This window comes from Puma concolor, chromosome E2 (genome assembly GCF_028749965.1).
Source record: "Puma concolor isolate L17-30 chromosome E2, mPumCon1.1.hap2, whole genome shotgun sequence".
NCBI lineage: Eukaryota > Metazoa > Chordata > Mammalia > Carnivora > Felidae > Puma > Puma concolor.
The window spans coordinates 19,127,905-19,151,471 of record NC_141681.1 but is presented as its reverse complement, the minus strand read 5'-3'; the positions used below and the strand labels follow the sequence as shown (position 1 = coordinate 19,151,471).

At 43.9% G+C, this 23,567-nt stretch overlaps 2 protein-coding genes across 7 annotated transcripts in view; one reads left to right on the top strand and one right to left on the bottom strand.

Annotated features, from left to right (window-relative positions):
* Positions 1-51: 51 nt before the first annotated feature.
* DDX28 (DEAD-box helicase 28) lies at positions 52-1,913 on the bottom strand. Its single transcript, XM_025920807.2, has one exon. The coding sequence runs from the start codon at positions 1,911-1,913 to the stop codon at positions 294-296; it is 1,620 nt and encodes a 539-aa protein (XP_025776592.1). The 3' UTR covers positions 52-293.
* DUS2 (dihydrouridine synthase 2) overlaps positions 1,859-23,567 on the top strand; it is a 49,129-nt gene continuing 27,420 nt past the window's right edge. Inside the window, exons 1-2 of one of the 6 annotated variants that reach the window (XM_086689106.1) lie at positions 1,859-1,995; positions 13,966-14,108. In XM_086689106.1, coding sequence (XP_086545232.1) covers positions 13,983-14,108 — 126 coding nt within the window. In that variant the 5' untranslated portion in view covers positions 1,859-1,995; positions 13,966-13,982. The other 5 variants (XM_086689105.1, XM_086689107.1, XM_086689108.1 and 2 more) reach the window with 5 other exon arrangements.

Below are 23,567 nucleotides of genomic sequence, written 5' to 3'. Positions count from 1 at the left end.
AATCTTCTCACAATTCAATGAACACATCATTTACTGTTAGAAACTATGACATAATACAAAGACAAAAATCTACTTTATTTTTCATGAGTCATGTGAAAGCCCACAAGGAATCATCCTCAGTAGCTCATTCTCTACATCTGGCCACATCTTACCTTTGGAAGCCAGATAGCAGCTCACCAGGGCTTCAGGGGGGGTGACTGGGCAGCCCAGGGCATCCTACGATAAGTGTGCTCACCCACCCAGGACAAAGGGAAGGATCCCTGTTAATGTCATCATATTTAAGCCGGCTGCCATCAGATTTGCTGGGGCAAAGGCTCTCTCACTGAGGACCCTAGTCCTGGAAGGCTTCTCCTCCGGCGAGCTGCCAGCTCAATCTTCTGAACCAGGCTTACATCCCAGGGATGGGTTACAAAGCTGATGACAGTGCCAGGCACCTCACTCCCTACACGGCCCACCCTCCCGGCTCTGTGGATGTAGTCTTGCAGAGTGAGGGGGAAATCATAATTGACAACTAGGTCTACGTGGGAGCTGTCCAGGCCCCGAGAGGCTATGTCTGTGCAGAGAAGAATGTCTCGGGAGCCCTTCTGGAAGCACTGGAAGATACCGGCCCTCATTGAGGCTGGCATTTGTCCCTGCAGCCTTAGGTGTTGGATTTTGTGATCGTCCAGAATATATCCCAGCCAGTTCACAGTGCTTGAGCTATTACAAAACACTAGAACAGTTCCGGAGGGGCCAGTCCTATATACTTTGTCATGTTGCTTGAGGATCTGCACTAATTCAGTCACCTTCTCTGCTCCCTTCAGCCTCATAAATGTCTGTCTGACATGAGGCATGATGCAGTGGAGCTTGGAGCTGGTAATGGTGGTCAAAGAGTCTGGGCTGGCAACTTTACTCAGCAGCTGGCCTACACCTTCGGGAAATGTGGCCCCCACCAGCACTAACTGAGCTTTGGGATTGAAGGGGTCTTTTAAGTCAGCTGGGCCTTCTGCTATATAGCTCTTCTCCAAGATGTAGTCCATTAGTTCCAGGAAGCTTTCATCCAAAAGCGTGTCTGCCTCATCCAATACCAAATAGGAGAGCTGCTTCAGGCTGATTAGTTGACTCTTCAAGGCCTTCCACAAAGCCCCTGGAGTGGCCACTAGTACATCTACTGGAGGTTGTTTGGACAGTTGCATTCGGATCCTACTCATGCCATGGCCTCCCCCTAGCTCCCGCACCTGAAGGCCCAAGGAGCTGCCCAAGGGCTGCGCCACGGCCCGCACCTGTTCGGCTAATTCTCGCGAAGGCACAAGGACCAGGCCTCGAGGAGCAGATAGACTATGGGAGTCCAGGTTTGGTTGGCCCAAGAGCCGTTGAACCAGAGGTAGTAGGTATCCGAGAGTCTTGCCACTGCCGGTTTCCGCGGCGCAAAGGATGTGGCAGCCGCGAAGTAGGGAGGGGATGGTGCTTGACTGCACGGTTGTAGGCCGAACGACTTCAGGAGCAGCCTCCTGTAGAGCACGCAGCACGCGAGGTTCCAGACCCAGATCCGCGAAGCTGCTCTTGGACGAGAGGTTCCGAAGAGCCGGCGCCTCGTGTTGCGCACGCTCGATGGAGAAGTGGTCCCGGCGGGAGCGCCGATTTTTCCAGCCACGCGAAGCTAGTGGCGCGCTCTCCCACCGGCCCAGCGTGAGGCGCGCCGGCTGGTTCAACTCTGGCCGCCGCGCTGAGATCAGCAGCGGGCCAGGTCGCGCCAACATCAGCCGCTGGGGGCTCCGCCCGCTCTGCCGCTGTTCCTGCCGCCGCTGTAGAGCCCGCGGGATGCGCACCACGGGCAAGGGCTCGTCGGGACGGCGGACCACCAGGCCTCGTTGAGGAGCGAGAAGTAACCGAGATGCGAGCCACACCATCCGCAGCGGCCGTGTGAGATCCATAGTCCCTTTGGTGTAGGAGAGGCGCACGGCAATGACGTCACGGGCGCGCAAGAGCCTCGAGGACGGTGTCTGGCGTGGCTCAGTAAGGCTTGTGGAGTCGGCGAACCGTGAGGAAGGAGGGGGAATCTGTAAAGTTCAACTGTGGTGAGGTCTGTAGGTCTGAACCGGGGTTGGTGACATCCAGACCCGGACCAACCTTGGGGAAAAGGGTGCGATGGAGGCAGGCTCCCGGGTCTGGCGATAAGCGGCGATGGAGGCCTGTCCTCTTGGACCAGAGGGCGGAGGGCTTCTGGTGATCGGGTGTCCGATCCCTGCCATTCTCCTCTCTCGCTCTCACCGCACCTTTGATGACTTGTCCAGTGCTGGTCTCCTCCTGTAAATTCGGAGGGTGCGGCGGTGCCTTCCCAAATATGGTCCACGCGCAAGGTCTGGTAATAAATGTTTGTTGAGACTCTGAATGAATGGTCAGGCCTGGGGGACAAGACAAGAGCCAGATAGATGTCTTAGATCTAGGCACTCCCATTCCTCTTGGCCGAGAGCTGAGAGCCGAGAGGGCAAGCTGATGGCCTCTTTGTGAAGTGGGAGGTAAGACCTTCAGGCTTTATTTCAAGCAGACCCTTCTCTTTATACCTTTCCCCTTCTTTTTCACTCTCCATTCTCTTGCCACCACTCCCAACTTTTCATTCTGAACCTTACATTCTTGCAGTCTGCTCACCTCTACCAGCATCCCAGTCAGATAGCTAAATTGCTTGAATAGTGGTGAGGAGGGTCCTTCTACTCTGCTGAGTGATCAGATATGTGGGTTGCCTCACATAGCCCTAGTCAGACAATATTTTACTTGAATTCAGATGTTTAGGTTACAAAACCCCCGTGTCTTTTTTGTCTTTCTCTGACTGACTTCTTTCACTTAGCATTATACTTTATAGATCATTCATCCATCCATGTTGTTGCTAATAGCAAGGTTTCATTCTTTATTAATTGCTGAATTATATATATATGATATATATACATATATATGTATATATATATGTATCGTGTGTGTGTGTGTGTGTGTGTGTGTGTGTGTGTGTGTGTGTGTGTTTATGGTCTTCTTTATTCAAATATCAAGGGACACTTAGGTTGCTTCCATGATTGGCTATTGTAAATAATGCTGCAATAAACATAGGGGTGCATATATTTTTTCAAATTAGTGTTTTCGTATTCTTTGGGTAGATACCCAGTAGTGGAATTGCTGGGTCATGTGGCAATTCTATTTTAAATTTTTTGAGGAACCTCCTTACTGTTTTCCACAGCGGTTATACCAGTTTGAATTCCCACCAACAGTGCAGGAGGTTTCCTTTTTCTCCACAGCCTCGCCAACAAATGTTGTTTCCAAAAAGATAAATACTTCTAAATTTTCAAATGCCATTTTGATATATAAGTAGACTTCCTGGAGAGTTACCTGTTGAATCAGCAGAGGAGAGAGTTTTGAGTAGTAACAGGGAACAGAGTCGTTGGATAGAGCAGTGACTCTGTAGTGAGGGTGATTTTGCATCCTTCCCTCCCTACCTGCCCGCCACCCCCCCCCCCCCCCCCCCCCGCCCCAGGAGATTTTACAGAGGTTGGAGACATATTTAGTTGTCACATCTGGGAAGTTGCTACTGGCATCTAGTAGGTAGAGGCTGGGGATATTGCTAAACATTGTACAATGCATAGGAAAGCCCCTAACAAAAAATGATTATCTGACCAATACATGAATAGTGAGTTGTTGAGAAACCCTGCATACAGGATGAGGACTGAAGAGAGGCTGAGGTACATGTACTTTCCCTTTAGGTAGGCACATTTGGGAAGCTCTTGCACTGAGTCTGCCTCATCCCCAGAATCTGTAGCCAAGTACACTGATGTCATTGCTTGCTGTGCCCTTGAGATCAGGAACGTTGGGGACCCTGAAAATCATAAACGCAAGAAAAAGTGATTCAAGAGAGTGAAGCTGGAAAAGAGAAGTTTAGGGAGTACAAAACTGTCCTCATGTATTTGGGCAGTATACCAGATGGAAAAGAGATCAGGGGCACCTGGGTGGCTCAGTTGGTTAAGTGTCTGACTTTGGCTCAGGTCATGATCTCACAGTTTGTGAGTTTGAGCCCCACATTGGGCTCTCTGCTATCAGCGCAGAGCCTGTTTTGGATACTGTCTCCCTCTCTCTGCCCCTCCCCTGCCCATGCGCTCTCTCTCTCTCTCTCTCTTTCTCAAAAATAAATAAACATTAAAAAGAAAAGAAAAGAAAAGAAAAGAAAAGAAAAGAGATGAGGTATGCTGTGAGGTATACCATTCCAGAAGGCAGAACTAGGACCTATAGGTAACTGACAGATTCTGAATTTGATACAAAGAACTGCTGTAACAACTAGAATTGCCCATATCTTTGTTGACACTCTGAATGAATGGTCAGACAGATTGTAATTCTATACTACTTTTATGATTCTTTTCAAGGACTCAGGGCTCCTTGTTTCTTAGCTATGTATATCTAACTCAACAGGTTTTATCCATTTGCATGTGCCACTGCTTATTTCAGATGTAAAACAAAGACTTGATTTGCACAAAGCCAGAACAGATACATTAAAAGAATTATCAGAAAAGAATGCTACATAGGTATGTACTTGCATTTGGGTTCTGTCCAAATATTTGGGGCAGGGAAGCTGGTTAGTATATGGCTGCTTTCTCATCATGCTTGAGCCCTTACAATATGATTAACTCAGAATCTCATAAGGATTGGAATCTGTCTGAGCTGGTCTCTGCCTATGACCCTTAATTTCTTCTCAGTTCATCAGCCACTGAATAAGTCCCCTTTCTTTTCCTTCTGCTCACAGCAGACATTGAGTAACCTCTAGTTGTTATTGAGATACATGTTTTATAGTATAGTGCTCTAGAAATAAGAAAGGTTTACTTATTGTGGAAAGAATGTAAGCTCCTGGGAGTAGGGGCCTAACTTGGTAGTATTTTGTCCCAGGGCTGCCATGGTAATTCATATTGCCTGGTTACTCCGTAAGTTTTCAACACAATTGTCCCTTGGATCTCAGCTGATAATGGTACAGTCATTCATTCATTTATTCATTCAGTAACTATTTCCTGAGCACCATGTATGTGCTGGGTACTATTCAAAGAGACAGTGAACAAAACAGGAGTTTACATTCTGACTTAATTCGTTTGGGGTAAGGCCTGAACATTGTATTTAAAAAAAATTTTTTTTTTAAATGTTTATTCATCTTTTGAGACAGAGAGAGACAGAGCATGAACGGGAGAGGGTCAGAGAGTGAGGGAGACACAGAATCTGAAACAGGCTCCAGGCTCTGAGCTGTCAGCACAGAGCCCGACGCGGGGCTTGAACTCACGGACCATGAGATCAGACCTGGGCCGAAGTTGGACACTCAACCGACTGAACCACCCAGGTGCCCCTGAACATTGGTATTTTTTTAAGCCTTTCAGATGATTCTAATGTGCTGCCAGGTTTGAGAATCACAATACTTATAAATAAAGCATTTTGAGAATTGCAAGGCATTATAAAAATGAAAAGTGGCTATTAGTATTCCCTCCCTGTTCTTTCATTTCCCAGCCTACATCAGTGCTGTTGTGTAAGTACTGGCCATTTTCTTTTCAGCTCTTGTCATTATATGCCTAGACTATTTCACCTTCTTTCTAATCCAACTCCTTATCTCCTTCCTGTCCTTTACCCTCCAGCCCATCGTCTGTTGTGCAAGTGATCTTCCTAAGCACAGCCATGGCCGTGTCACCCCTTGACTCAAAAGCCATCAATGGATGCCCATGGCCTACAGCTTATCTCCTAGTCACTCTCCAGAATCTGGCTTCAACTTCATCTCCTGCTGCTTTCTTATCTGAATCTTGTTCACTCAAGTGGTAGCTCTCATTTGAGTAGGATAAAGAGCTTACAGTCCTTTACTGGGTGAGCAAGAGAGTGGGGTGGCATTTGTCTGCTCTGTAACCAAAACTGGAGGTACAAGGCACTTTATTTTTATTTACGTATTTATTTAATTTTATTTAGTTAATTATTTATTTTTTAATTTACATCCAAGTTAGTTAGCATATAGTGCAACAATGATTTCAGTAGATTTCTTAATGCCGCTTACCCATTTAGCCCATCCCCCCTCCCACAGTCCCTCCAGCAACCCTGTCTTTGTTTTCTATATTTAAGAGTCTCTTATGTTTTGTCCCCCTCCCTGTTTTTATGTTATTTTTACTTCCATTCCCTTATGTTCATCTGTTTTGTCTGTTAAAGTCCTCGTATGAGTGAAGTCATATGATATTTGTCTTTCTCTGGCTGACTAATTTTGCTTAGCATAATACCCTCTAGTTCCATCCATGTAGTTGCAAATGGCAAGATTTCATTCTTTCTGATTGCCAAGTAATACTCCATTGTGTGTGTGTGTGTGTACCACATCTTTTTTTTTTTAAATTTTTTTTTAACGTTTATTTATTTTTGAGAAGAGAGAGACAGAGCATGAGCAGGAGAGGAGAGAGAAAGAGGGAGACACAGAATCTGAAGCAGGATCCAGGCTCTGAGCTGTCAGCACAGAGCCCGATGTGGGGCTTGAACTCACAGACCGCGAGATCATGACCTGAGTCGAAGTCAGACGCTTAACCGACTGAGCCACCCAGGCGCCCCTACCACATCTTCTTTATCCATTCATCCATCGATGGGCATTTGGGCTGTTTCCATACTTTGGCTATTGTCAATAGCGCTGCTATAAACACTGGGGTGCATGTTCCCCTTTGAAACAGCATACCTGTGTCTCTTGGATAAATACCTAGTAGCCCAATTGCTGGATCATAGGGTAGTTTTATTTTTAAATTTTTGAGGAACCTCCATACTGTTTCCAGAGTGGCTGCACCAGTTTGCATTCCCACCAGCAGTGCAAAAGAGATCCTCTTTCTCTGCATCCTCACCCCCATCTGTTGTTACCTCAGTTGTTAGTGTTAGCCATTCTGACAGGTGTGAGGTGGTATCTCATTGTGATTTGATTTGTATTTCCCTGTGATGAGTGATGTTGAACATCTTTTCATGTGTCGATTGGCCATCTGGATGTCTTCTTTGGATAAGTGTCTATTCATGTCTTTTTCCCATTTCTTCACTGGGTTATTTGTTTCTTGGGTGTTGAGTTTGATAAGTTCTTTATGGATTTTGGATACTAACCCTTTAGCTGGTATGTTATTTGATATGTCATTTGCAAACATCTTCTCCCATTCCATCGGTTACGTTTTAGTTTTTCTGATTGTTTCCTTTGCTGTGCAGAAGCTTTTTATCTTGATGAGGTCCCAAAGTTCATTTTGCTTTTGTTTCCCTTGCCTCCAGAGACGTGTTGAGTAAGAAGTTGCTGTGGCCAAGGTCAAAGAGGTTTTTGCCTGCTTTCTCCTCTAAGATTTAAAAAAAAAATTTTTTAATGTTTATTTATATTTGAGAAAGAGAGAGAGAGAGAGAGAGCGCGCGCGCATGAGTGGGGGAGGGTCAGAGAGAGGGAGACACAGAATCTGAAACAGGCTCCAGGCTCTGAGCTGTCAGCACAGAGCTTGACACGGGGCTCGAACTCACAAACTGCGAGATCATGACCTGAGCTGAAGTCAGATGCTTAACTGAGCCACTCAGGTGCCCCTCTCCTCTAAGATTTTGATGGCTTTCTGTCTTACATTTAGGTTTTTCATCCATTTTGAGTTTATTTTTGTGTATGGTGTAAGAAAGTGGTCCAGGTTCATTTTTCTGCATGTCGCTGTCCAGTTTTCCCAACACCACTTGCTGAAGAGACTGTCTTTATTTCATTGGATGCTCTTTCCTGCTTTATCAAAGATCAGTTGGCCATATGTTTGTGGGTCCATATCTGGGTTCTTTATTCTGTTCCATTGATCTGAGTGTCTGTTCTTGTGCCAGTACCATATTGTCTTGATGATTACAGCTTTGTAATGCAGCTTGAAGTCTGGGACTGTGATGCCTCCAGCTTTGGTTTTCAAGATTGCTTTGGCTATTCGGGTTCTTTTCTGGTTCCATACAAATTTTGGGAGTGTTTGTTCTAGCTCTGTGAAGAATGCTGGTGTTATTTTGATAGGGGTTGTGATGAGGCACTTTAAATGCTCTGTGATAGAGCACATTTGTCTTTGATAGAGCTCTTCTGTGGCTGAAGCATGAACCATAAATTCTCGTTGCCACTTGACTTGTTAACTTCTTTTTACAACAAACTCTAAACACCTACATTATGCCAGACTGTGTGCTCTGTGACAGGACCTGGTGATGAGCAAGGTGCAGTGCTTGCCTTCACCTTGTGATGTGGGAGGCAGATTGATAGTTGCTCTTGGAATTACAAGAGTGTACTTAATGCTAAGAAAGACATGAGCTAAGAGGAGGTGCCCTTACTCTGGAAGGTAAGTGTCAGGGAAGGCTTTCTGGAGCAGGTGACATCTGTACTGAGGTTCTGAAAGGCTACTGGAAGTCAGCCAGGTGGGGGAATAGGAATGTGTGTTCTATGTAGGGGCAACTTGTTCAGAGAGAGAGAGCAGGCCAATTTGGGAACTAGAAATACTTGAGAATAGCTGAAGCTTAGCATGGGGGAGGTAAGAGGGCAGGAGGCAAGTGATGAAAGATAGTGCTTCTGAGGAAGGCAGGGGGAAGACTTGTTTGCAATATTAAGGAGCTGCAACTTAATTCTAAGGGCAAGAATTCCATTTGGAGAATGGAATATCTTGTCCTGATTTGTGTTTTGAAAGACTCCTCTGACTGCTGGAAAGAACATAAATTGAACATAATGAGCCTGGAAGCAGAGACTGGTTTGCAGGCTGTTGCCATCATTCACTTGATAGGTGGCAGTGGCAGAACCGAGAAGCTCCTTGAAGTCAAGAGCTTAGTTCTTTCCATTTCTTTACCTTCAACACCCCACACAGTGCCTTGATCCTAAAAGAACTGGTAGATGTTTGTTGATGTAATCATAGAATGTGTTGCAAGTGTAAAAAGCCCGATAATGAGAGCAGTTAACATTTAACCCTTACAGGGGCGCCTGGGTGGCTCAGTCGGTTGAGCATCTGACTTCGGCTCAGGTCATGATCTCAAGGTTCGTGAGATCGAGCCCTGTGTCAGGCTCTGTCCTGACAGCTCGGAGCCTGGAGCCTGCTTCATTCAGATTCTGTGTCCCACTCTCTCTCAGCCCCACCCCTGCTTGTGCTCTGTCTCTCTCTGTCTTTCAAAAATGAATAAACATAAAAAACAAAACATTTAACCCTTACTCTGTGTTGAGAACTATTGTGTGTCCTAGAATTGACTCTTCACAGCGTCTCACCTGACATAGATTCTGCTGGAGCCTCATTCTAAAGAGAGAAGCTGAGCCTCTACTATGTTAATTCATTCTAGAGAGAGAGGCTGAGCCTCCACTAGGTTAATTCATCTGCCTGGGCATAGTTGGGATTCCACTGCAGGTCTGTCTGATTCCAGAGATCAGAATCTTAATGGTGATATGCTATATCACCTCTTTGTCTTACAAATATAATAGATTTTTTTCTTATCTACACAGGTTTGAGTGGGAAATAGGATAATTCTCTAAATATTTAATCCTAATTGTCATTTTAACTCTAAATTTGTATTTTAAAGAAATTGCTTTTTAAGCAAGGTTGTAGTCTACAGGAAAATTTACATGGATGGGACTGGTAAAGTTTTTTCCACTCATTGCTTTTCCTGAATACTGTTATCTTCAATCTGAAGGCATTATAACTAATGGAATTTTGTATCCATGCGACTGAAGTTAAGGTTATAGTCTGAGAAGGCAATCAAAACTGTCATAGAGAAGACCAGCCCTTCCTTGAAAGAATGGTAGAGAGATTGTTTCTGTTTGTGCTAAAATGGTGATCTGGGTGTGATCTCAGGGCCGGGTGAATGGTTGTGCCAGTAGCTGGGAAAGGGTAGGGCTGCCTAGCTTCTCTGAGAGGAGCCTTCGTGGAGGCAGGCCCTGTCAGGCACTGCTGGCCTGGTGCCAGAGGGAGTTCCTGGATCAACCACGCTGCAGGAGGGTGTCCTCAGCCACCAGAGAGGTGAGTGTTCAGTCACACCTTCCTTACAAAACAGCTGCTAAGGGGCAAGTGCTGGGCTCCGTGCTAAAGCCTGGCAGTAAACTAGACAGCCACGCTCCTGTCTTTATGGAACTTGTTGTGCTGGTGATCTAGAGGACCAGCTAAGGGTTAAAGAAGAGACCACACAAGTAAGTGTGAACACATGGATTGTTACTGAGCTATCGGGAAGCACAAAGTGTTGTGAGAGCATGTGACCAGGGACCTGAAGTACGGTTGTCTGGTAGGGAAATGTCTCCAAAAAGGGGACATTCAAAGTCAAGAGGATCTTAATGGGAGTGTGTGTGATTGAGTCGGGGAGAGTGTTCCAGACAGAGGACTGCGAGTACATGGGCTCCAGGGCAGCAGAGGTCTTGGTGTGGGAGACTTCCAAAGGTCAGTGTGGCCAGAGCAAGGAGAGTGAGTGGGAGAAAGGCTCAAGGTGAGCTGGAGACGTGGGCAGGAACAGGTCATGCAGGGCTTCTTGGGCCAGCAGAAGGGTTTGGGAGTTATCCTAAACTTAGTGGGAAGCCATTGAAGGGTATAAACAGGGGAGTGGTGTTATCAGAGTTGCCTTTTTCAAATGCCACGCAGTATCACAAAGAGGATAGGAGGAGGTAAGATTAGATTTGGGAGACCCATTAGGAGGCTGGCTTTGTGCACTGTGGTAGCACTGGAGATGGATAGCACTGGAGCAAAGCAGATGGATTAGAGTTATATTTTGAAGGTGGTTTCACAGGAGTTAGTGACAGATTGAATGTGGAGAGTGTGGATTAATGATGAGTAATTGGGTGAATGGAGGTGCTAATTGCTGAAATGGGAAACATTTTCTCTCCATGTATTGGCCTGATTAATTCTCTCCCTTGAGATCTTGAATCAGAAACTATTTCTTTTTTTTTTTTTTAATTTTTTTTTTCAACGTTTTTTTAATTTATTTTTGGGACAGAGAGAGACAGAGCATGAACGGGGGAGGGGCAGAGAGAGAGGGAGACACAGAATCGGAAACAGGCTCCAGGCTCCGAGCCATCAGCCCAGAGCCTGACGCGGGGCTCGAACTCACGGACCGCGAGATCGTGACCTGGCTGAAGTCGGACGCTTAACCGACTGCGCCACCCAGGCGCCCCCAGAAACTATTTCTTAAGGGAAGCCTTCCTCAGCCGCCATCCACCCCTTTCCTCCTGACACAAATTCCTAAATCCTCATGTCCTTCACATAGCACTGTACATGATTATAATTTCACACGTATTTCTAAGTTCCCTTTCTATAACCCTCTCTTCTACTGTACCTCCTCCTCATCATTTTATTTCTAGTGCCAGCCAGTGCTTGGCATATCAGAGGGGCTCGATAAATTTCTGTTGAATGAATTAATGAAGACAGAGGAGATGGCTTAGGAGGGCAGATCAAGATCTTGTTTTGTGCATGTTTGGTATGAGGTGCCCTTAAGATAGCCGGGTAGGGACGTGTTTTGAGCAGTTGGTATGAGATCACCAGCATTTTATCAACATTTTAAGCCATGGGAGTAAATAAACTTTCAAGGGAGGGTGTGTGGAATTAGAAGGAAAGAGGACTCAAGACTAAGGAAGAACCTCAACAGGTAAGTAGAGGAAGTGAAACCAGCAAAGAAGACTGAAAAGCAGGGCAGACTGGTGGGAGAAAAACCAGGAAAGTGTGGGATCAGAGAAGCCCAGGGAGGAGAGAGATCAAGGAAGAGGGGAGTTTCAGCCATGTCATAAGTAAGTGTCTGGTTGATTGCTCAACTTCCAGGTAATTGGTGACTTTAATTAGAGCAGTTTTGATAGAACAGTGGAGGTGGGGGCCAACCAGAATGGGCTGAATAGTAAAAAGAAAATGGAGACAGTATTAGTAATGGAGCAGAACACAGCATTGATTAGCCAGCTTTATGACTTTTTGGAGGGGTCCATATTTGCTTAGAATAAATAAATAAATTAATATGAACAGTTCTCTCTGGGATATGGGATTTTGATATTCTTCTTTTTATTCCTGTTGGCTCTACCTTCAAAGTATTTTTGGCATATGACCACTTCTCACCACCTGGCCTGAGCGACCATTATCTCATCTCTTGTGTTGGTTACTAAAGAGCCTTGTACCTGGTCTCCCTGTGTTTACTCTGGCCCCTAACAGACTGCTCTTTTTATAGCAATCACCGTGATCATGAGAAAACATGTTCAGTCATGCTACTCCTCTACTTGAAACCCTTTGCTGACTTCTATTTCATGAAGAGCTAACAAAGGCCATATGGGATCTGACCCTACCTGTTTACTGTTGTGACATCGTGTATCTGAGAAACATCGTGTAATGAGAAACATTAGTTTCTCTTCTCCTCTCTGTGTCCCAACCATGTTGGTCTCCTTGATGTTCTTCTAACATACCAGGCAAGCTCCTGCCCGAGGGCCTTTGCACTGGCTGTTTCTTCTGTGTATTCTTCTACTAGATATCAACTTGGCTAACTCATATCTTAGCTCAAATGTTATCTTCCCATTGAAGTCTCTCTTGTTTTCCCTATTTATTTTATTTTGAGCTTTTTTTTGGTTTGTTTATTTATTTATTTATTTTAAGAGAGAGAGAGAGAGAGAGAGAGCGCGAGCAAGAGCATAAGTGGGGGAGGAGTAGAGAGACAGGGAGAGACAAAATCCCAAGCACACTCTGTGCAGTCAGCACAGAGCCCGACTTGGGGCTTCATCTCATGAACCATGAGAACATGACCTGAGCCGAAATCAAGAATTGGGCGCTAAACGAACTGAGCCACCCAGGTGCCCTGGTTTACCTATTTAAAATTTTATATTTTAATATAAATATTTTCATATTTTAATGTAAATATTTTCATATAAAATATACCATTGATATACCAATTATTTACATTTTTCCTGCTGGGGGTGTGGGGTAAATGGGCAAAGGTGGTCAAAAGGTATGAACTTCCAGTGAGAGGATAAATACGTTCTAGGGGTGTAATGTATAACATAGCGACTATAGTTGATAATTTTGTGTATTTGAAAGTTGTTAAGAGTAGATGTTAAAAGTTCTCATCACAAGAAAAAAATTATTAGTGTGTGAGGTGATGGACGTAACTTATGGTAATCATTTTGTAGTATATATGTATATCAAATCACTTTGTTGTACACCTTGAACTGATACAGCATTATGTGTCAGTCACATCCCCAGTGTTTTCAATTTCCTTTCTCCCTGCTTTTTTAATCTGTAGCATTACCACTTTTCCAACATACTATATAGTTTGTTATGTATTGTTTTCTGCCTTTGTTCCCCTGCTAGATTGAAAGCTCTACCAGAGCAGCAATTTTTGTGTTTCATTCTCTGATGTATCAGACTAGGACAGTGACTGGCAAGACTAGGCACATAATAAATTTTATTTATTTATTTATTTATTTATTTATTTATTTATTTATTTAATGTTTATTTTTATTTTTGAGACAGAGAGTGAACGGGGGAGGGGCAGAGAGAGGGAGACAGGATTTGAAGCAGGCCCTGTGCTACAGAACCCAATGTGGGGCTCAAACTCATGAACCATGAGATCGTGACCTGAGCTGAAGTCAGAGGCTTAACCGATTGAGCCACCCAGGCGCCCCAATGAATATTCTTTAGCTGAATAAATAAGGAAGCATTATTTTTGTGATCAGAGAAAAGGAAAACAAAGTCCTGTGTGTTGGAAAGAAGAGGAAAAGCCTGCCCTGGGTAACAGAAGAGATTCCCCCCCCCCTTTTTTTTTTTTTTTAATGTTTATTTATTTTTGAGAGAGAGAGAGAGAGAGAGAGAGGGAGAGAGAGAGACCCCAAGCAGGCTCCTCACTGTCAGCACAGAGCCCAATGCTGGGCCCAAGCTCATGAACCAAGAAATCATGACCTGAACCAAAATCAAGAGTAGGTAGGATGCTTAACAGACTGAGCCACCCACGCGCCCCAGAAGATATTTCTTTGTTTGGATTTCTGACTCTTGTTTTCCCTTTCTGCAGGCAGTATCAGAGGAGGAATGATTGAACACAGCCTGTCGCTGTGCTACCACAACAAACTCATCTTAGCCCCTATGGTTCGGGTAGGCACTCTCCCAATGAGGCTGCTGGCACTGGACTATGGAGCAGATATTGTGTACTGTGAGGTAAGGGGCTCCTGATTTTCCTGGAGGGCTTTTTTTTTTTTTTTTCTTTTTTTTTTTTCCTCACCAGTGCAGCAGCCTCCTTCTCTGTAGGTGGGAGTAATCAGGAGTTGGTAGGAGGCAGAATGGGCACTCACATCACAGGTGCTTGCTGAAGGCAGTGGGAGATAAACATGTATGACACTTAGGAGTTCTCTAAGCCCTGTTGAGGGCCAGGAGCCTGGGCAGCAAGGAGGCATTGTGGAACGCTTGGGCCAGGTGGATAGATGAGTGTTGTGTCAGGTCACAGCCCTGGCCCCTGTAGGAATTAATATACATTCAGTGCATGAATGAATGAACTCAAGGTTAGGAAGAGAAGGAAGCTGTATGGGGTTGGTTTTGGGAGCTGTAGGGTTTTCTGGTGGCAGTAACTGGTAGGTTGTGTATGTCTTGGCTGCTCTGGAGAATAGTATGACTTCAGACCAAGGTTTAAAAAGTATTTTCTCGGGGCACCTGGGTGGCTCAGTCAGTTAAGTGTCTGACTCCTCTGTTTTTGGAGTCAGGTCAAAATCTCCCAGTTTGTGGGTTTGAGCCTCACATCAGGCTCCGTGCTGAGCCTGCTTGGGATTCTCTGTCTCTCCCCCTCTCTCTCTTTCTCTTCCCCTCTCTCTGCCCCTCCCCCACTTATGTGCACTCTCTCTCTCTCTCTCTCTCAAAATACGTACATTTTAAATAAATAAAAAGCATTTTCTAGGAAAAACAGCATTGTAGGAGTAGCTGATATTGGATAGTGTGGAGGTGTGAGCAGTGTTTCTCAGCTGGATATCTAACAGAATTATCTGGAGAGCTTCCCTCCAGGCCCCAGTCCTGATATGTCCCCCTAGTATGTGTGAGAAGTTGAAGAAGAAGCTGCTCAAATGCTTCTGATATTTTTGTCCCCCTGGTGGTGGGATGGGGACTGTGGCTACAAAAGGGCAACACAAGGAATCCTGGTGGGGATGGAGCTGTTTTGTGTCTTAACTGTATCAATGTCAGTATCCTGGTTGTGACATTATACTGTACTTTTATAAGATATTACCATTGGGGAAGTTGGGCAAACAGTACATAGAAGCTCACACTCTTACAACTGCATGTGAGCCTCTAATTATCTCAAAATAAAAAAAATTTTCATTGAAAAGAAAGCCAGTGGTATAGAGAGAAGGGAGGGCTTAAGAGGGGATTTGGAAAGAGTACACCCTAATGTATTGGATGTTGTGTGTGGGTGGGACGGGCTAGTAATTTATGATAGAAAAGTAAGAGCGGGGAGCCTGGCTGGCTCAGTCAGTACAGCATATAACTCTTGATCTTAGGGTTGTGAGTTCGAGCCCCATGTTGGGCATGGAACCTACTTAAAATTTAAAAAAAAGAAAAGAAAGTAAAGAGTGAGAGAAATAGGCAAATTAAGAAGAATGTGTGTCAGGGAAGGCAAAAGTCAAGTTTGTCAGGTGTGACAGATGATGCATAGAAGTCCAATTGCAAAAAGACCAAAAATGTGTTTGATTTGAAAATCCAAAGTGCACCGAGATACATCTGACAGGGCAATGGATTGTGGAGTGAGCAGCAAATGGGGAAGTAGAAGCAGAGCTGCTCACTACCCCTTAGGAATTCAGGAGGTGAGGGGAGGAAAAGAGTACATGTAGGTAGTGGAGGCAAAGGAAGCTGGATGAAGGGAATTGGGTATTTTTTGTTTTTTGTTTCTTTTTGAGAGAGCGCGAGCTAGCATGCAAGTGGGGGAGGGGCAGAGGGAGAGAGAAAATCTTTTTTTTTTTTTTAATGTTTATTTTTGAGAGAGAGAGAGAGAGAGAGATTGAGAATGAATGGGGGGAGGGACAGTGAGAGAGGGAGACACAGATTCTGAAGCAGGCTCCAGGCTCTGAGCTGTCAGCACAGAGCCCGACACGGGGCTTGAACTCACAGACCACAAGATCATGACCTGAGCCAAAGTCGGACGCTTAACCAACTGAGCCACCCAGGCGCACCCCCTGCCCTGTTTTTTTTTGGGGGGGGAGAGAGAAAATCTTAAGCAGGCTCCATGCCCAGTGTGGGACCCCACCTCAAGCCCCACATGGGGCTTGATTATGACCTGAGCCCAAATCAAGAATGGGACGCTTAACTCCTGATCCACCCAGGCACCCCTGAAGGGAATTGTGTTTAGGTGGCTTGCATGTTTGCAACGTAAGAGGAAGCACTTAGCAGTGAGGAGGGACCTGAAGATTCGGCAGATCAGTGGGGAATAGGTAGGGCCTGGTCTTGGAGGGATAGATTCTAGATGAGGTGGTGGGGCTTAGCTCCAAGATAGGGCAAGGAGAAGAGTGGTAGGACCGTAGAAGGCAGGAAAGCCAAGGGTTTTTTTCCTGAGAGACTTGTTTTACAAGATGTGGGAAGCCAGTCCCACATCTTGGCAGTGAGGGTGGCGGGAGCGGGGTGGGGACTGAGGAAAGAAAGTGAGGGCATTTTGTTCTTGTTCCTGTGGAGAATGGTCTGGGTGTTTGCCTAGCAGCTAGGTGTGTATAGTCATACTGATTTTTAACTTTATGGGAAGGAGATCTGCAAAGCTTGGCAGGGGGATGCCCATGGCTGGGGATTGGCATGCCAGTGTCTATAGCACAGCAGGGGCAGAGCCATCTAGGGTGCTAGCAAGGTGAAATGGGAGGGAGGGAGTATGTGTTGTCCAAATGTGGGCGTCAGAAAAGGAGGTTCCCGTGTTCAGGATCACAGGCTTAGGACCCGACTTCTAAGTAGTTTGTTGAAATAAAGGCAAGGAGGTCCAGGAAATGAGAGCTGGGCATCCATAAGCCTTCCAGGCTGCCAGAATGTGCTGAGGGCAGGCTGCTAGAATGTGCCTAGGGCAGGGAGGAACCTGTGTCCAGGGGCCAGTCTCAGGGAAATGTGGTAGTGCACTGAGCATTATTAATCTTGTCACTCATCCTTTGAGCCCACACTCAGGCCCCCAAGTGGTCAGCCATGGGTTAGGTATAGCCTGTCCTGGCCTGCACCCTCCTGCCCTCCAGAAAAACCTCTTGGATTTAGAAAGGGATTGGGAGGAAGGAAGGACTGTGAGGACTCATGGACTGTGAGGGATTTTGAGGACTCGTGGTCTCAGAGCCTGAGGAACAGGTATCAAAAGACCAAATCCCAGAGAACTTAACTTGTTTTGTTGGTTGTGATGCCCCCTTGGCATGTTTGATAGACGCTTACTCTGGGAGAGTCAATATGGCTTATGAACAAACAGAGAGGCCTCTGGAAGAGGACATCTAGGCCTTCCATCCAGGCCTATACCCTGTGGAGTGCAGAAGCAAGCTGGCCAGAGACCCTTGTTTGGCATGGGTAGGTGGCTAGGGACTAGGCGGAGTACTGGATGTGGCGTGGTGTGGCGTAGTATGGTGCCTGGTGCCCCCTGGTGGATCTGGCATTTCTCTGCAGGCTGTCTGTGCAGGCTGGCATTTCTCTGCAGGCTGATCTTCCTGGGTTCACATGAGGTGGCCCATCTGTGGATTAGTTAAACCACCCCACCCACTTCACAGAACCAGAATATAGGATCTAGGGCATACCAGGCATGCAGGCACCTCCTTAAAAGCCCTTCAGAGCCTTCAGCAGCTGGAGGTGAAGAAAGGATGAACTAGCTTAGCCAAAGTCAAGGGAGGAGTAGTCTGAATCCCTGCTAAGGTCTGCCACATTGATAGGGGTTTTCTAGGAGTTCCTCAAATGGCCTGTATCTATTCCTTTTTATAAAAACAAGGGGTCTCTAGTTGCCCAGACTGTGAGAGGACACCTACCTGTTAGATTTAAAACTTTTAATAAGCAAGATTAAGGGACGAGGCGGTATTCTTAAGAGGCCCCGATGGCCAGAATGGGTACTTAAAAATTTTTTTTTATTGTGTTAAAAAAAACATAATATTAAATTTATCATCTTAACCATTTTTTTGAGTGTGCAGTTCAGTAGGGTTAAGTTGTGAAACAGATCTCTAGAACCTTTTCATCTTGCACAACTGAAACTCTATACCCATAAAACGAATCCCCCTTACCTCATCTCTCCAGCTCCTGGTAACCACTATTCTGTTTTCTGTTGCTATGAATTTGACTACTTTAGCTACCTCCTGTAAGTAGAAGCATGCGATTTTTGTCTTTTTGTGACTGGCTTACTTCACTTAGGATAACTTCCTCAAGGTTCATCCATGTTGTAGGATGTGACAGGATTTCCTTCTATTTTTAGGCTGAATAATATCCCATTGTATGTATATGCCACATTTTGTTGATGGGCATTTGGATGCTTCCGCCTCTTGGTTATTTTGAATAGTGCTGCTGTGAACGTAGGTATGCAAATCTTTGAGATCTTGCTTTCAATTCTGGGATATATATAGCCAGAAGTGGGATTGCTAGATCAGGTGGTAGTTCTATTTTTAATTTTTTGAGGAAACTCTGTACTGTTTTCCCTAGCAGTGGCACCATCTTGCAGTTCCACCAACAGTGCACAATTTCTGCCCATCCTTGCTAACATTTGTTCTTTTCTTTTTTTTTAAATTTATTTTTACTTTTATATTTTTATTTTTTAAAGTTTATTTATTATTTTGGGAGAGAGAGAGAGAGAGCGCGCACAGGGGAGGGGTGAGAGAGAAGGAGAGAGAGAGGATCCCAAGCAGGCTCCACAATGTCAGCGCAGAGCCTGATGGGGGGCTCGATCTAACAAATGGTGAGATCATGACGTGAGCCGAAATCAAGAGTCGGATACTTAACCAACTGAGCTATCCCTTGGGCCCCTTTAGTCTTCTTTTCTTTTCTTTTCTTTTCTTTTCTTTTCTTTTCTTTTCTTTTCTTTCTTCTTCTTCTTTTTTATTTTTATTTTTATTTTAAATAGTAGCCATCCTAATGGGTGAAAAGTGATAGTTCATTGTGGTGTTAATTTGTATTTCTCTGATGATGAGTGATGTGGAGTATGTTTTCATGTGCTTGTTGGTCATTGGTGTATCACCTTTGGAGAAATTTTTCTTTCTAAGTTTATTTGTTTTGATACAGAATGAGATAGATAGATAGATAGAGAGAGAGAGAGAGAGAGAGAGAGAGAATCTTAAGCAGGCTCCAGACCAGTAGTGCAGAGCCTGACGTGGGCTCAAACTCATATATGGTGAGATCATGACCTGAGCCAAAACGAAGAGTCTGTTGCTTAATTGACTGAGCCACCCAGGAACCAATGGAGAAATTTTCATTCAAGTCCTCTGCCCAGAATAGATACTTTTTTAAAACTTAAAACAGGTGTCAGGAGCCTGCTTAGGATTCTCTCTCTCCCCCTGTCTCTGCCCCTCCCCCACTTGCTTTCTCTCTCTCTCTCTCTCTCTCTCTCTCACAGTAAATAAATAAACTTAAAAAAAAAATAAAAAGGATTTAAAAAATAAAATTTTTAAAAAGGGAAAAAATTAGGGACTCCTGAGTGGCTCAGTCAGTTAATTGTCCAACTTCAGCTCAGGTCATGATCTCACGGTTTGTGGGTTTGAGCCCCATGTTGGGCTCTGTGCTGACAGCTCAGAGCCTGGAGCCTGCTTCAGATTCTGTGTCTCCCTCTCTTTCTGCCCCTTCCTGACTTGCACTTGTCTCTCTCTCTCAAAAATAGAAAATATTTTTTAAAAAAATTTAAAAAAAGGGAAAATTATAGGAAAGTTGCAGGAATAGACAGTATCATATACCTTTTGCCCAGATTGACCTATGGTCAACATTTTTGCTTGATTTGTTTTATAAATTGTGCTGTATCTAATGTATATATATTATATATAATGTGTATATTTTTTCTAAAAATAAAGTCTTTTTTTCTGTACTGTTATGACATAGGCATCATCTTCAGCAAGTTTAACATTGATACAATACTTTTTTAAAATCTACCTTCCATGTTCTAATTTTGTCAGTTGACCCAACTTTGTTCCTCTAAGCATTTTTTAACATCTTTATTGAGATATGGTTGTATGCAGATATGTATATGTACAGAATTGTGCATCCATCACTACAATCAATTGTTGAACATTTTCATCACACCAAAAAGAAACCTTAACCAAAAAAAAGAAACAAATCTCTTATCCGTTAGCAATCCCTCCCCAGTTTCCGTCTCTCCCAATCTCTGGAAACTATTCTACTCTCTGTCTCTATGGATTTGCCTGTTTTAAACATTTCATATAGATGGAATCATACCATATGTGGTCTTTTATGCCTGGTTTCTTTCCTGTAGCATAATGTTCTTAAGGTTCATCCATGTCATCGCATGTATCAGTGTTTCATTCCTTTTAGTGGCTGACTAATGATTGTATGTGTCCACCACAATTCGGTTATCCGTTCATCAATTGATTGACATTTGGATTTTTTTTTAAGTTTATTATTTATTTTGAGAGAGAGAGAGAGTGAGAGCTCGTGTGCATGCATCTGACTAGGGGAGGTGCAGAAAGAGAAGGAGAGAGAGAGTCCCAATCAGTCTCCACACCATCAGCACAGAGCCTGACTTTGGGCATGATCCCAGGAACCATGGGATCACAACCTGAGCCAAGATCAAGATGGACATTCAATTGACTGGGCCACCTAGGTGCCCCAAGAGACACACTGGTGATAAACTTTATGACCAGCTCAGACAGAAAGCAAGCCCAGTAGAATGGAGGAGATGAAGGTGCAGAGCATATTTTAGACACAGGAGCATAACAGACAAAGAAGAAGAAGCCCATACACGAATGATAGGGCATTTTATTTTATTTTATTTTATTTTATTTTATTTTATTTCATTTCATTTCATTTCATTTCATTTCATTTCATTTCATTTCATTTCATTTCATTTATTTTGAGAGAGAGAGTATGTGTGAACAGGGGTGGGGGCAAGAGAGAGAGAGAAAGAGAAATTTTCAAGCAGGTTCCCTGCTGTCAGCATGGAGCCGGACGTGGGGCTCAATCTCACGAACTGTGAGATCATGACCTGAGCCAAAATCAAGAGTCAGGTGCTTAACTGACTGAGCCTCTCAGATGCCCCTGATAAGGCATTTTATTTTATTTTATTTTATTTTATTTTATTTTATTTTTATTTTTTTAGTATGCTAACTTTTTTTTAAATTTAATTTTTAATTTTTTTTAATTTACATCCAAATTAGTTAGCATATAGTGCAACAATGATTTCAGGAGTAGATTCCTTAGTGCCCCTTTCGCATTTAGCCCATCTCCCCTCCCACAACCCCTCCCGTAACCCTCAGTTTGTTCTCCATATTTGAGTCTCTTATGTTTGGCCTCCTCCCTGTTTTTATATTATTTTTGTTTCCCTTCCCTTATGTTCATCTGTTTTGTCTCTTAAAGTCCTCATGTGAGTGAAGTCATATGATTTTTGTCTTTCTCTGACTGACTGATTTCACTTAGCATAATACACTCCAGTTCCATCCACGTATTTGCAAATGGCAAGATTTCATTCTTTTTGATTGTCGAGTAATACTCCATTGTATGTATATACACTACATCTTCTTTATCCATTCATCCATCGATGGACATTTGGGCTCTTTCCATACTTTGGCTATTGTGGATAGTGCTGTTATAAACATTGGGGTGCATGTGTCCCTTCGAAACAGCACTCCTGTATCCCTTGGATAAATGCCTAGTAGTGCAATTGCTGGGTTGTAGGGTAGTTCTATTTTTAGTTTTTTGAGGAACCTCTATACTGTTTTCCATTGTGGCTGCACCAGCTTGCATTCCCACCTGATAAGGCATTTTATTTTTTTTAAAAAATTTTTTTTTAACGTTTATTTATTTTTGGGACAGAGAGAGACAGAGCATGAACGGGGGAGGGGCAGAGAGAGAGGGAGACACAGAATCGGAAACAGGCTCCAGGCTCTGAGCCATCAGCCCAGAGCCTGACGCGGGGCTCGAACTCACGGTCCGCGAGATCGTGACCTGGCTGAAGTCGGACGCTTAACCGACTGCGCCACCCAGGCACCCCGATAAGGCATTTTAAAAATAAATGTTGTGATCAGGTACCTGGGTGGCTCAGTCAGTTAAGTGTCCAACTTCAGCTCAGGTCATGATCTTGCGGTTTGTGAGTTCAAGCCCCATGTTGGACTCTGTGCTAATAGCTCAGAGCCTGGAGCCTGCTTCAGATTCTGTGTCTCCTTCTCTCTCTACCCCTCCCAGGCTCATGCTCTGTCTCTTCTCTGTCTCTCAATAATAAATAAATGTTAAAAAAAAATTTTTTTTTAAATTAAGTGTTATGGGGCTTCTGGCTAGCTCAATTGGAAGAGCACTTGACTCCTGATCTCAGTGTTGTGAGTTCAAGCCCCATGTTGGGTGTGAAGCCTACTTTAAAAAAATTAAAATTGGGGCGCCTGGGTGGCTCGGTCGGTTAAGCGTCTGACTTTGGCTCAGGTCATGATCTCACGGTCCGTGAGTTCGAGCCCTGCGTCGGGCTCTGTGCTGACAGCTCAGAGCCTGGAGCCTGTTTCAGATTCTGTGTCTCCCTCTCTCTCTGCCCCTCCCCTGTTCATGCTCTGTCTCTCTCTGTCTCAAAAATAAATAAATGTTAAAAAAAAAAATTAAAAAAAAAATTAAAATTAAATTAAATTAAATTAAATCAAATTAAATTAAATGTTCAGAACATTGGATAGCCATGTGAGGAAAAAGTGACTTATAAATGGCCTTAATTTTCAGATAAATTAAAAAGCTAAATTAGTTTTAAAAAGAAAAAACAATTAAAATTATATTCTTAACCATACGATAGAGATATATTTAGCAATGAGAAGGCACTGTTCATGGCAAAGTTAGGGTGGTCTCTTCTATAAAAATAGAATGTTATGTCTGATAGAAATTGAGGTTTGTGACGACATGGATGGAGCTAGAGAGTATTATACTAAGTGAAATAAGTCAGACAGAGAAAGAAAAATACTGTGTGATCTCACTGCGTGTGGACTCTAAAAAACAAAGCAAATAAACAAAAAGCAACAGAGAAAAGAGAAACAAACTCATAAATACAGAGAACAAACTGGTAGTTGCCAGAGGAGAGGAGGTAGGGGGGTGTGTGAAATAGGTGAAGGGGATTAAGAGGTACAGACTTCTTGTTATAAAGTTACAGGGTTGAAAAGTATAGCATAGTTCCCTAAAAGGAAAAAACAAAAAGAGAAGTACAGCATAGGGAAGAGAGTTAATAATATTGTAATAACTTTGTGTAGTGACATATGCTAACTACACTTCTTGTAGTGAGCATTTCATAACATATAGAATTGTTGAATCACTATGTTATAGACCTGAAAGTAATATTATATGTCAGCTGAGGTGCCTGGCTGGTTGAGCAGGGAGAACATACAGCTGGTGATCTCAGGGTTGTGAGTTCAAGCCCCATGTTGGGTGTAGAGATTACTAAAAAATAAAATCTTAAAAAAAAAAAATGATGTCAACTATGTCAATTAAAAATAGAAAAAAAATGGGGTGTAGGTAAAAAAAAATTGA

What these genes read in the sequence shown, in the direction of transcription:
- DDX28 (XM_025920807.2), bottom strand. Translation starts at nt 1,913, where the DNA reads ATGGATCTCACACGGCCGCTGCGGATGGTGTGGCTCGCATCTCGGTTA.